The sequence below is a fragment of the Oculina patagonica genome, chromosome 10 (assembly GCF_052425735.1).
Source record: "Oculina patagonica isolate OP01 chromosome 10, crgOcupat, whole genome shotgun sequence".
Lineage (NCBI taxonomy): Eukaryota > Metazoa > Cnidaria > Anthozoa > Scleractinia > Oculinidae > Oculina > Oculina patagonica.
In genome coordinates, this window is record NC_135767.1 from 9,742,805 (window position 1) to 9,757,550 (window position 14,746).

Here is a 14,746-nt window from a genome sequence, read left to right on the forward strand (position 1 = left end):
TTGTTTTCTAAAGGAAAGCTTTATTACTGATTCATTCTAACGAAACACTACCGTGACAGAAAAATTTACCTTTATCTTCTTGAATGACTTTGTTTTGACATTGTACCTCGATTCACATACAAACACATCTTCATCTTTAAAGTTCTGGATAGGATACAACAAAGATAAGAATAAAACAATTCACAGTCACCTTACAGTTGAAACTCTCTAGCTAGGACAAGCAGAAGAGGCAGACCAGAATGCTCATATCAGAGAAGTGCCGGCTATATTAGACACTTGCAGGCATGGTGTCATTTCAAAGGGATTCAGTGACTGTAATATATAGGCTTGTTCATGCAGCAAATTTAAGTTCCCACACATAAATTCTGGTATATATTAATCATTGAAGCAATGTCAATACAATATCTGTTTAGCAGTTGGTTAATGCTTTAGTGTGCACTACCATAACTCGATAGTGCACAGCAAAAGCATGAAACAATTGTTTTATAACATTGTTAGTGAACATTAAACACTCACAGAGAAAAGAATTTCTGGGCAGAGCGATTTGCTCACACTACCAACCTGCACTATTGGATTATGGCGCATGCATGCATGCTTACATTTTCTGAATTTGAATGCGCGACTCTACATTACCGGTATTTAAATATAATCACAGTATTTAAAAATAGGGCCCCAATGGGTCCATGTGTTTTGCTGCTAGAGCAAAGTCTTAGGGAACATGTTGATGAAAGACAAGTGAGTCGAGATTGAAATCCAACGTCTTTTATTGTCTGTCACTTGTGTGCAGGTTAATAATTGCACTATATTGTAGTCACTTTGTGTTAATTCAATCCTGATAATTTTACTGATCAAAATTCAGAAATTATAAATAATCGCACGCGCACCGGCGTACAACAACAGAAAGACGGCTTTGAACGTAACGCAAAGTTCATTTTGAAAGCGAAAGTTTACAAATAATTATTATCATTCGTCAGTCATCCCTTCACGCATGAACACTCGTCGAATTTCAGTGTCTTCACAACAAGATCGGAAGATCGATAAGGACCAATTTTTGATTCTGCGAAAGTTCGTTTTCTTAAAGTTTTAGAAATTTGTGAAGTTGGAGGATTCACTGAGGACTGCGTAGCCGAAGATGCAGTGGCTCGCTGGACATCAAATTCTATTTTTCACGGCGTTTAATTAATCTTCACAAAATAAACATGTGGCGCCAGCGCGTCTGGCAGTCAAAAATTCATTTTTCAAAAAACTTTCCCTTTCCAGCTATTTTAGCGGGGCTTATACTATAGTACCTACCTGTCAGTCGTAGAAAAGCTGAAATTTAAGGATGAACTGTTTATTAAATGAAGACCGTATTATTTTTTAATAACTAGTAAACAAACTGGTCGCCACGCATTTAAACACGAACTGACGAATGTTGCATCTGATGCAGTGAATCTGGTGAATGAGAACTTCCTTTAATATTTCTTTGTTTTCGACGGTGTGAACCACTGAATAAGTTTCTTTCCCATTGTGATGTTACTAGTATTAATTCGTTTCTAGCTGTCTTTTATATAGCTCGAATACAGCTACAATTAGCGGTGCAGCCTACCAGCATGGTATATTCCTTTCCAGCTGTCTTTGTGTGACAAGTTACACGTTCATACATTTTATTTTAAAATATGAAGTTCAGAGTTAATACAGTACTAGTATGCTGTAGACAGTGTAGACAAGGTGAGGGTAAGTTTATTTTCAAAGCGAAAGTTTACAAACTGTGCACTAACCGGTCCTTTGGAGAAAATATTTATGACCTTCGGCGAGGTTCCAAGTCTTCGCTCTTTTCGTAAATGATGAAAACTGCAGAATAATTTTCTCATAAAACTGGAGTGGTCGCGCCACAGTTTGTTTTCTTTCCCAATGCGATATACTTTTAAATCGGTTTTCTGTTTTCCAACGTGTCCAACGTGGTTTGCGTTCGAATACTTTGGCCCGTAACTTCGAATGCGATCAGCGCTACGGTTCATTGGTTTCGATTTTGTTTGTTCATGGATTTGATTGACATCGGTAGTTCAGATTTCTCCTCTGTTACGGCACTTACACCTTACGGCACTTACGGCACAAACTTCAGCTCTCAATGTGTTTTGCTTGCAGCCATTGCGGCTGCAGCAAAACACAAAAATTACAGATGCATGGTCTAGGTAGAGTAATTAATAGTATTCTTTGCCCATTTTGATGTCATTGAAGAAGAAAATGTGTGGATTTCGGTGGAAGTAGAGACCTGCCTGTAATAGGAATGTTCTTATTACAGAGAAGTTTGACTGTCTCTCAGTCCACTGCTAACTGCTTTAGACAAATGGAAAGCTGAAGTTAGGCTTCTCCACTGAGTGTCTTTATGTTGTGAAGTTGGCAATTACAAATACAGCCGCCCCTTTCATATGGGAGTCCCCCCAGGACTATTTGCTGTTGGCAATAATAGACTGATTTAGCAACAGAACGGGGACGTCATTTCACGACGGTGCGCGCATTAAAAAATGCCCGCGTGAAACTGGGTCGAGGACGCCGGCGCGTTGAGTTTCACACGTTTCGTGATCAATGTCGCAACTATTTTAGTTGTCAGAAATTTTTTTTCTCAAGTTATGGCTGGCCGTGGCTTAAGTGCGGTACGCAATGCTTTAGTGACGGCTAACGCATACGATATAACTGATGATGATGAATTTGTTCTTCTCTATGCGTCAAAGCCTATTTTTCCATACTGGAACTTCAGAAAATTTGACTTGGATTTATGGTCTGATGTCGAGTGCAGTGATGAGCTTTGTTTCGAAAAACAAGATTTGGAAGAGTTGCTTACATGTCTTGGCATACCCGAAAAAAAAAGTTTGTGAACAGTGAACAGTTTGTGGTGGCATGGAGGGACTGTGCATTTTGTTATAGAGATTGGCTTATCCTTGTCGCTATACGGACATGGTGCCCCGGTTTGGGAGAAATCCAACAGAGCTCTGTTTAATTTTTAACAGTGTTGTAGATCACATTTACAGCAATCATCATCAATGTTTACGTAGCTAGGATCAGTTTTTCTTGCAACCTGACCAGCTTCACAGATATGCAGTTGCTGTACACCAGCAGGGTGCTCCTTTAAATAACTGCTTCGGTTTTATTGACGGTACTGTGAGTGGCATTGCAAGGCCACAGGAAAACCAAAGGGTTATGTACAATGGACATAAGCGGATGCAAGGCATCAAATTTCAAAGTGTTGTCATTCCAAATGGTTTGATTGCCAATCTGCATGGCCCCTTTGAGGGGAAGCGACATGATAGCACAATGCTGCAGCAAACTGGAGTTCTCAATGAATTGCGTAGAGTTGCATTTTATAATGGTGAGCCTCTCTGCCTTTATGGGGATCCTGCGTATCCTCTTGGTGTCCACCTTTCAGGCCCCATTCAGGAACCTCCATCTCACCCCACAAATGGAACAATACAACCATGCCATGAGTGAAGTCAGAGTGGCAGTCAAGTGGTTGTTGGGTAACATTACTATTTATTTCAAGTTTATGGATTTTAAAAGCCAGCTTAAAGTAAATGCAAGTGCAGTTGGAAAATTTTACATTGTTTGTACCCTGCTAGAGAATGCCAAATCCTGCCTTTATGGCAATATTGCTTCTGAAAAGTTTGACATTCAGCCACCTTCTCTAGCGGATTACTTTAGGTAATTCTATAAGTTGGATTTTTTTTATGTTTGTAGCTATGTCACAGCATTTCTTTGTGTTGTTTTGAGCATGGATAAAAAGTATGACCTATTCCGCATGTGGCCAGCAAACAGAATTCATAACAATAATAATTATTGTTAATGGAAGTAATAGCGTGAACACATTTCAGGGCAAACATGAAGTGCTAGGATATTAACTTTTTGCATTGGTATGCCAATGACAAATCACTGTTTTAATTTTTATTTAGAATGACCAAGATTGAGTTGTAATTCCATAAAGAAACATTTGCCAGTTGTTATGGTATTAATTTTCAGGCATCATATTTTTAATGCATTGTGAAATACCAGATCTGTTTAAAATTTTGTTTGAAATGGCTACTAAATGTACATCAGGAATTGATAAAAGTTACTACTGCCATGTTTTTTTCCAGAATTCTTTAAGATTGTGCCTTTTTATAACATTCTCTTAATGGATGCAACGTGACATGTATATTAATTAATTTACCAAAGGCTAGCAACTACCAAGGGCCTGTTTTCATGGAGGGAGAGTGGCCAAGTTACCCAACCAACCGAGCTACCCTGCTGGGTGACCAACTTTTCATACATTCCCCGCGCTCTCCCGTCGTGAAAGGACGTCCCCGGTCTGTTGCTAAATCAGTCTTATAATTACCGGTACTTTCATTTGTGCAAGTATTGATTATGTCTTTTAAGTTTTTGAAGTGTTACTGGTGACACAAGTTGTTAGAAGAGACTACATTATGAGCATCACAAAGAGAATGTCTACACGTGACCTGAACAGCAAAGAAGATCTCATACCTCAGGTTTCTGCTTGAAGTAGTCCTTAACAAACATGACATAGCATTTTCCTAAAACTTGCTTCAGATTTGAAGAACAGCAGTAATCACTTTTAAACACTTCCTATAAGAAAGAAGTTACAGGTATACACTGGTTAACACACTGCACAGTGTTACCAAAGAATTTGGCCTGGGAATAAACATATATTTATCAGAAATCAAAATCAATTTGACATTAATTTTTTGTAAACACAATTGACAAATACCAAGTGTACAGAAGAATCCAAATTTTCTCAAACCTCTCCATTTTTTTTTCGAAGCAATTTTTGTTTCCCCTGGAGATGCCAGAAATCAAGATGGTACTGTACGTCTCCCAGAGCTGTACAAGCCAGCTTTGAAAATTAATACATGTTTCATGCAAATGTTATCTCCCACCGACTTAACAATTCTAAATTTCAAATAAGCATTTAAAATTCTGGCAAGGATTTACAGTATTTACATGTTTTCCAGTGTCCACATTTCAAATGACAATCATAGAAGTGTTGCCAAGACAGACACCAGGCAGTGTTATTACCTTTTCCAAGAACTTCCGTGTGGCGGTATGAAAAGTTTCCTCAGGCCGATAAAACCAACTCCCAAAGAGCCACTGACGACAAGAGAATAAATGTAAAATGTGAAGCAGCTGACTGCTTAGTAAGATTAAAACTAGTAATAACGATACGTTAAGTAGTGCGATCATGTGTATATGAAACTACAGGAATGTGAATTCTAGAAATGAGTTATGTTTTATGTGAATTATTGTTTTTCAATCCGGTCAGTGTAAAATGCAGACTGCAGACCAGGGGTAAAATACAGACAGATGGGTAAAGTAACGAAATATGAGTCACAACGCCATTTTTCCCTGCCGGCTAGCTGCTCCAAATTTCGAAGAAATGTACACCAGACAACGCTTCTCATGAGCTATCATGAAAATGAACTGGTGATAAATGTCATACAAAATAGATAATTTGATCAAAAGCTATCAAATTAACCTTTTTTGATACGTTTGAAAACCCGATTTAACTCATTTAAAAGGATAATTTAGAAAAATAATTCTCTTTTATACCATGCCGACACAGCAAGGTCACGTTCAGCGATCAAATTACTCCACCGCAACAGCTCTTTCTAGTGTTTTTAACTGGCGCAGATTAAACGCTTCCGCAGTAAAGTTATAAATAATGGCTTTGCTTCGCTAACCGTTGTAATAAAACACTATATATATAAACGGCATGCAGTGCATGCAGAAGCGATGACGTTTAACAAAGGGTCTAACATAATTTTGAATTTGTCAAAAACTCAACATCAATAAAAGTAGCCGACACCTTGTGCGTGATAGACTGTTATCAGTCTATCTATCTAATTGTAGTGTACATTTTTTAAACCTAAGAACCAATGTTGGTGATTGCCTAAATAGCATAGTTAGGATCTGATGGAATTCAAATAAATACAGTAGTTATGAATGCACAGGCCAAGGATGCAAAGTTAATAATACATTTTCTTCGCAGATTTGCTCAATTGAACAACAGTAGATTGCGTTATATTGTAGTGTGTCAAATGGTCTCTTGCTCACAGCGGCCCTGTATTTTATAGAATTAGAAATTTCTGTCTACTGAATCTTGTAGATGCCATCATATAAAATTTAGTCTCTTTCGTTTATACATTGTGGTGTTCCATTCTGACTGCATGGGAGTATTTTGCTTTTGAGTTCTACGCGGCAATTTGTTGTTTAGTTAACTTGTTTATTGTTTGATTGCGCGAAAAGGACAAAAAGACAAAAATATCCTGCCGGTCGGCTGCCTGCATAAAGCGATAATAATACATTTTCTTCGTAGATTTGCTCAATTGAACAACAGTAGATTGCATTATATTGTAGCGTGTGACTTCCGATAAATGACACACGATACGCGGGAGCTAGCTTTTCAGCTGCGAGAAAGGTCAAACGGTCTCTTGCTCACAGTGGCCCTGTATTTTATAAGAATTTGAAATTTCTGTCTACTAAATCTAATAGATGCCATCATATAAAATTTAGTCTCTTTCGTTTATACATTGTGGTGTTCCATTCTGACTGCACGGGAGTATTTTGATTTTCAGTTCTACGCGGCGATTTCTTGTTAAGTTAAACTTGATTTCTGTTCGGTCGCGCAAAAACGACAAAAAGACAAAAGGACAAAAAGATCCTGCTGGTCGGCTCCCTGCATAAAGCGATGATGTCATCAGCTACCCGTCTTCGCTTAAAAAATAAAAAGGTACAACACTTTTATGTTTATAGCGAGCGGTTAACTTGCTTGCTTGCATTGCGAATTGCAGACGATCGAGGATTTCTTGACACAAACGGCTGCAACACAAGGAGCGATAAACAAATGACTTGAGTTTCAATGAGTTCGTGTGCGTAAAAAAATAATTTCCGAAAGGGCACAGCCTGAAACAGCTGAAAGGACTGTTTACCGTTCAGTTTCATCCAGTTTACTGGTGACGAAGACTTGAAGTCTCACAAGGTCAAGTCCGTAATAAAAGTAAAAAATTGAACACATTTTGTGTTGGCATATAAACATTTTAATACTGCCAGTCCATTCACGTGTTCGCTCATGCGAAACGTAATCTGACATACATTTCTTCGAACTTTGGAGTCGGTGGAAGGCTTTGTGACTCGTATTTCGTTACTTTACCCTATGTCTGCATTTTTCTCCCGGTCTGCAGTCTTCATTTTACCCTCAATCTGCATTTTAGTCTTCGTTTCACACTAACCGCTCAGAAAATTCATGAGCGATGTGAAAACATGTTGACATTGTGAAAACACGGGCACGTACGAGCACGCCAAATAAGGAAAATGGAATTATTGAACGCATGTTTCGATGCACCAAATATGGATTAATTTAATTAAAACCATATGAGCAGGAACATTTGTTCATGTGCTAAATGCCAAATATAGCTCGAGAACAATACAAGCGCCCGCAAATTTTAGGAGTATATAATGGAATCGCTAGTCAGCGTCAAAGAAATCTTTCCTCACTAACATTAGAGTTGCTCCCAGCGAACTGCGCTGGTGCTTGTTTGCTGGTCACAACAATTTGCAAACTCAGTCCCAGTATTCTTTGAACTAAGAAAGGGTAAGGATCTTCTGTGTTGTCAAAATAATATAATTGGTATAGTGTCAACATACAGTGTAAGCTCCTAAAATCAGCATTTATGGCTGTCAATGCACAAGGATAAAATGAAGTGAAGTGGGCTAATACAAAATGTATACAAAATATAAACAATAATTATTTATATTTATATTATTGGTGATTTCTCCTGGTGTTAAAGAACAAAATATTGATGATGTTTGTAACATTTCTCACAACAACAGTCAATAAGCAAAAAAGCAGTTAGTCTATTTTATTTTAGCAAAAAGGCAGTCAAAGTTTAAGCTTTTCCGAGCTTCTGGTTTTAAATGGCAAGTAACATTCCTTTCTAGTTTGGGGCATAAATTTTAATACTGGAGAAAATTTTGACAAGAACTTTTCTGTCCTCGATGAAGCTCAAGGCTCATTGCCGGGGGGGTACTCCATATAACGGCCTATACGGGGAGGCTCCGCCCGAAAGGGGTACCTTTTTCAGGCTTCAGGTATATAAAAGGGTAGGTATTTCATGAGTTTAAGTATATGAAAGGGTATGGAAATCTGTCATTTGGCTATTTAAAAGGGCCTTAAATTAAAATATTTCGAACAGACGCAATTTATGGCTGTATTATTTTAATTTATTAAGCGTTACATAAAAATGACAAGAAAACATGCTATTTTAAGTCCACGCCATGTCTCTTAGGTATATGAAAGGGAAACCTTTTTTCAGTTAAAGGTATACAAAAGGGGTACAATTTCTGTCAAAAATGGTATATAAAAGGGTAAGGGGTTAGAACTTGGGGCGTAGCCTCCCCGTATAAAACTTTTGGAGTACCCCCCCCGGGGGGGGGGCTCATTCTTTCTAAAACCTTTTTTTCCCAACATTTAAGCTTCTACACTTGGAGGGCTAATCACAAAAAAAAATTTCTAAATCTCACATGAAACTATAAACACCCATTTTGTGTACATACCACTTCCTTAAATTAATTTGTTTGCTAGTCATGTGACAGGGCCATGCACGACACCTGTGAGAGGACTGAGGAGGCATAAGTGCCAGAGGTTGTTCCTGGGAAATTTCACTAACAGTATACACTTTGAAACAACATTTGCTCACACCATCCAGGTTTCTTTTTTCAGGTGCACACACTTCTAAATTTGGTTTGTTGTGCAAATGTCTTTTATTCATATCTCACCTGTTCTCCATTGCTATCCTTGTAAAGTTTTTCAACAGATACAATATGTGGCTGGAGTTTTTCTTCCCTTAAAGGTGAACAAAAAATTATATCATAAAATATAGTAACAGAAACCCATAAGGGTTGAAATGTGTAACACACGCGCACAGCGTTTGAATATTCATTTTGCTAAGTACCATATTTGGAAACATGAAGAATTGTACGCGAATGCTTTATACACGTGATGACACACGCAACATAATTTTTGGTTTTGCAGTAAGTTGTTGAATTTTGACCTAAACGTCGTAAATTTCTTACAGAGACTAAAGAAATTCATTAAGTGAATCTAAGCGAAGTTCTCCAGACTACTTCATGAAGATGAAACAGGAAAATTTAACTCAATTTAACTCTATTCAACCAAGCTTGTTCAAAAACAAGATTACGCCATCGAGCGCGAGCTAGCGCGCGCTGTGAATTTAATCCAAATATGGTACTTCGAGTAAACGAATGTGCAAACGCTTTGTACAATGCGAATCATAGGGAGTTACACGTTTCAACCCTTATGGGTTTCTGATAGTAATTAATTGTGTTACAGGTAAGAAGGTGTTGTGGCCTTGTGGTCAGTGTGCTGTGTTGTGTTCTTTAATTTAAAAAGATTGCATTCTGGATGTTTAAGATTTAATATACTTCTTACCCATTATCATAATTTGTTAAGGCAATAAGAAGTAAAGGACTTCTAATAAAATTTCAATAGACAGCATCACAAAATGCACCTTTGCAAACTAAACCAATGCAATTTGGAGCTACTTAACAAAACATACCACTCAACATATTCTTTTTTTTTTTACAATGTAAAAGTAAGCTGTTCATATGACATACAAATCAAACAGGACTTTTACATGCTTAGAAGTTAAATCACCTTGGTTCTATAAACACAAAATCTCCAACATGTATTTGAATATCTTTGTAAGACAGCTCTAGTTCACATGCGTCATCACTCACTGGCACCTATAACATGTAACAATGCAAAATTAATGTAATTTTTTTTTAGGCAGTATAACATGTATCTGAGCTTGTAAATCATCTGACTTGGTTTGTAATAATTGTACTGACAAGTTTTTAACAGTGCTACCAACTCTCCAAGTGGTTTACTGTGTTGATGAACAACTGAAGAAATAATGATGTTCAGTGTGCATAAAGCCACTTTAATAATTTACCCATAGTAAACTACAATCCTAGACAAAAATCCATGGGACACTTAAAAAAATAGTGCTCAGTGACCATTCCCTTTGCATTAAGAACTCATTGTTTAATTTTACGAGCCCCCCTTCCCCCCAAAACAATGTTGAGATATTGTCCCATGGTATGATGGATAGAAACCAACATTGAATTGGGGGTGAGGAGGGGGAGGTCAATACAATGTCAATTTTTCGTCAAATTGGTTGTGTCCCAAGACTTTTGTCTAGGATTGTAGTTCTTATTGCATTCGACGAAGGAGAACGAATACTAATCGTGTAGTTTTTCCGAACTCAGTCACGTGGGTATCGTTGAGTTTGAATGCCATCTTGGGTCAACTGGCTGGCTGGCTGACCATAGCCTCGATCCCATGCAGAACAATATGGCGTCGATTTTGGAATCGTGAACTTGTTTTGCTTCAAAAAATGGCGAAACATGAAGCCGAAGTAAAAATAATACGAAAAATAACATGGAAAGCACAACAGGGTTTAATCCAGGGCGGTAGAGTTTTAGTCCGCCACTGAACATCGATAAAAATAATGTTAATAGTGGCCGTTCATGGAAGTTCCCGAAAGCTTTATGATGAGTATTTTTGCTTCTCGCTAACGCAACAACAGCGGTGAGAAGATAACAGGCTCAGAGCTAATAATCCATCAATACTTTTGACTGTGCTTTAATTTCGTGTGTGCTTTCTTTGTTCCTTTGCCTTCGCTTATTTCAAATATTTTTTGCAGTTTTCTCCAAGGTAAGTGAAGTTGTAACTATTTACATTCGAAGAATCAGTATCAAAATATATGACTAAAGCTACTTATCAGAAAATTAGAAAGCTGAGTAGTGATTTGTTTTCTAGGAAACAGACACTGCAATTCGCCTCGGTGATGACACCAACTTGTGATGTATTCAAATTAATCAGCTGCTTTGCTTAACAGATTCAACTTCTCTCTGCATACAGACTTGTGAGACTCTATAATATACCAAAATTAATTCCCTTTGGCCACTAGGCATTGACAAGATGAATGCAGACTATTTCAAGTTGTCGAGTCATTTTAAATTAATGTGGAGTTACTTTACAACCCCCAAAATTTCTTTCAACACATCTATTGTATTTTATGATTGTAAGGAGATAAAAAGTTTTCCTAATGGACTGGTATCAAAATGTTTGAAACGGCTACATTTCAGTTTAAAAGTTGTTTGTTACTGTTAGTAAATGTTACAAATAACTATACAAACATTTTCCAGAGTATCTTCTTGATATACATTGTACTCTATTTGGATTCATTTAAGACCTTTAGCCACTTCGCTTGGAACAATCAAAAGGCTTTATTCTTATCATATGCTTTAGAAAGATGGGTTGATACAAGCAGATCAGGTTTCATCAGCTTGAGCAATGTCATACATTTTCTGCATGAACAGACCTCAAATATCAATAGAATATGAAAACATTACGGAAACATAATATCATACTTCCCACTCATGGCATCCCACTTTCCCTGCCCCCCCCCCCCCATATCACCCCACCCTACCGAACGCACTCCCCTAATTTCCAATTACTACTAGTTGTTATTCCTATTGGTCAATCAGGTAGGGGGGCAAGGGGGGTGATTATGGTGTGGTGATATGGTGTGGGCATGATTTCTTTCCAAACTGGCCACTGTACATGGCTGAATTTTTTTGCGACAACTGCCTTGTGCGTGAATTTTCTTCTCGCACACATGTGCTTGCAGGATATTTTTATTCAAAATCACCCAACTTCCACCCCACCCCCCTCAGAAGTAAAATGGTTGGCCCCTGAGTAGATTATCTTCAGTTACTGTATAAGTAAACAAAAATTAATACTGAGTACAATACAATATTATTGAAAGTGCTACGTACAAAACTCATTGCAACTTGCCTGAGCCTGTTGTTTTCCCTCTCTTCTTTCCAGTTCTTCCTGCTTTTCATCTTCCTTGCCCTCAGCTTCAGCTTTTGTTTTTCTCTCCTCGTCCAGCTCTTGTAAAAGGTGCCTTTTGATGACAACAAGGGCTGGAGAAACAAACCTCTCTCCATCCTTACACAGCTTGTCTCTTTGGCTGACAAAGTACTGCTGCAACTCTACTGCATCATCATACATCTGCCGCCAATCACACAAAAATCTTTATTATAACTTCATATTTTATGTATGGTAAAGTGAAGAAATGTTCCTCGCGCAGTGAATGAAAATTCAACCAATGTCAATCATAAAGTACTGAAATGCATGGGACTAAAATTAATGGGTATACTTTACCATATGTCATATAGTGTAGATAAGAGCAGTTTCACTTGAGTGTCAAAAAGTAATACATATTCTGCTCTCAATTGCTTTACGACCACTGCACTTTTTGATTGATTTAAAAGACTTGCACCTGACCATGTAACAGCTTTCTTAAACAATCACAATAAAAATCAAAACTAAACATGATTCGCTCACACACATATTACCATGCTTTGCACTGACTACACATGTTTGCTTTAAGATTTGACTGGTTTTACTGGATGGTCTGTGACGTCCTTTGTGATTGGCCAGAGTGATAACTTTGGGTGTTAGTTTTTACAACACTCAATTGAAAACCTCTATAAGACAGTGTGATTGATAAAAAATTCCAAATTGTGTACTACATCACAGTTGCATGCTGGTATTGTAGCCTTTGACAGCTGTCAGTTAATATGTTGAGGTTGGTGGCACAATGTAGTAGAATGCACATGGGGGCAATGACAATGTAGTAGAATGCACATGGGGGATCACATGGGGTATTTATTTCAACTCTATCATAGCTGCAATAGTTGTAATTGCTCACCTCTGAATCTGACCGGCTGATCTCTCTAGCCTTTTCCAAGACTGCAAAAACATCTTCTTGATATCTGTCCAATCTTTGGTATTGTCCCTTGAAAAAAATGCATCAGAATTAGTAAAGGACACTAATGCATCCTGACACATGTCAGTTTTGCTGGGCTGGATTGAAGGGGCGACCTGCACCATTTGCAAGATGACAAGAACAGAAAAAATGCCTGTAACCCTTATAACAATAGAGGTGCGAGTTTTAACGAGAATGAATGAAAACAGAGCTTTTAAAGTGGTGCAGGTTCACGGTGATTGAACCAGTTCTTCTTTCCCTTGAGTGAAATGGTCATCACACCAGCTTTTACTCTCAGTGAGTGACACATCCTGTTTACCTGTGCCTATGAGAAAAGTGTAACAGCACCTTGTGTGCATGCTACCAGCAGGCTCATAACAACCAGTTCACAACATGCTCTATACGCCATTTCCGATATATTAAAATTCTATCTTGGCTCCAAGGCTTGGGGGAATAAAACAAAAGATATCACGTCGGGGTTGATTGCTGAATAAATCGTTTCTTTTGTTTTATTCCCCCAAGCCTTGGAGCCAAGTTAGAATGTTAATATATCGGAAATGGCCTATTGGTTGACCTGTCATGTACTGATACAGTGAGCACAACTATTTTCTTGAAAGATGGCATTCATTAAAACAAGCAACAACTTAAATGCAACAGATAGAAGACATACATGAAAAGTTGTACCGGTAATTTAATTCATTTATTACTAGTTATTAAACTAAATTACTGTTACCTATCAGAGAATTAACTTAACAAGAGGATTACAAACAAAAAATGGTTACCTTTCTGAGGGCTTCTCCAATGCTTGACAAAGATAAACGTCTTGTGCAACAACAACAAAGAAGAAAACAGTTGCATATCATGGGGATTTTAGCAATGACAACAACAACTGCTTTTGTTATCTCAGTCACAAGCTTTGGTGTAATATTGCTCAACAGAAGCAAAAAATGTTTACTGTCTCAAAAGGGAAAATGCCATAAATAGAAACACTGGAAGTAATCCCTATCAAGAACATTATCTACCCTTGACCAGCCAGCCTTTATTCATTGCCTTGAATCAATCATTACAACAGTGCATTCTGCACTAAAAACATTGCAAAAATTCATACCAAATACACATTTTGTTAATTTTGTTGTGCAAAATTGTCAGTTAAAGGATTGAGATGGTAGTAGCATTTTTACATGGTAGTTCATTACAAACCTTCGCATATTAAAACATAGCATTATCATCATCATAATCATCTATATAAGGGATAATAGTTACAAATAGTTGTGGCTAGTCTGACGAGGCATTTCATCCCTGCCAAGGGACTGTTCAAAGAACCTTTTTGTTTTCAATTGGCAACTTGTTGTGCATCGCACTCAAAGTCCCTTGGAACTGTAATTTACTAAAACTGTCAACTTCTATTGTTAATTAATAATAATAATAATAATAATAATAATAATAATAATAATATTTATGAGTCATTAAAAAGTTACCTGTTGTCTGGTTGAAGTACAGAGAATTCAGCCAGTGAATCACTAAAACAACGCCCTTCCTCATCCTAAACAGAAGAAGGGATGTATATAATTTATGTCTGTATATGTGTCTGGTAACTTAGGCAAACTGGTGTGCTTTCATATATCTAAATTCATATTATTTCCCTAAGTTCACTTACAGTGTAATGCATCAAATGAGTATGGTCAAAGCATGATTGCATCTTCCCTCATTTTTATTGTTGTTCATTTTTGATTCATTGGGTAAAAAAGTGCTTTCCTTTCTATTTCAAAATGAGACGTTTCGGGAATAATCCCTTCATCAGTTGCGAATGGTGGTAACAACCTACAATTAGCAATTATTGGATGAGGCTGAGTATGATA

At 37.5% G+C, this 14,746-nt stretch overlaps 1 protein-coding gene across 1 annotated transcript in view; it reads right to left on the reverse strand.

Annotated features, from left to right (window-relative positions):
- LOC144667102 (protein polybromo-1-like) overlaps nucleotides 1-14,746 on the reverse strand; it is a 68,438-nt gene that overhangs the window by 13,668 nt on the left and 40,024 nt on the right. The window contains 9 exon segments of the mRNA XM_078528480.1: nucleotides 70-144; nucleotides 4,495-4,596; nucleotides 5,047-5,118; nucleotides 8,803-8,869; nucleotides 9,701-9,789; nucleotides 11,909-12,127; nucleotides 12,831-12,917; nucleotides 13,670-13,709; nucleotides 14,366-14,430. Of these exon segments, the coding sequence (XP_078384606.1) occupies nucleotides 70-144; nucleotides 4,495-4,596; nucleotides 5,047-5,118; nucleotides 8,803-8,869; nucleotides 9,701-9,789; nucleotides 11,909-12,127; nucleotides 12,831-12,917; nucleotides 13,670-13,709; nucleotides 14,366-14,430 (816 nt within the window).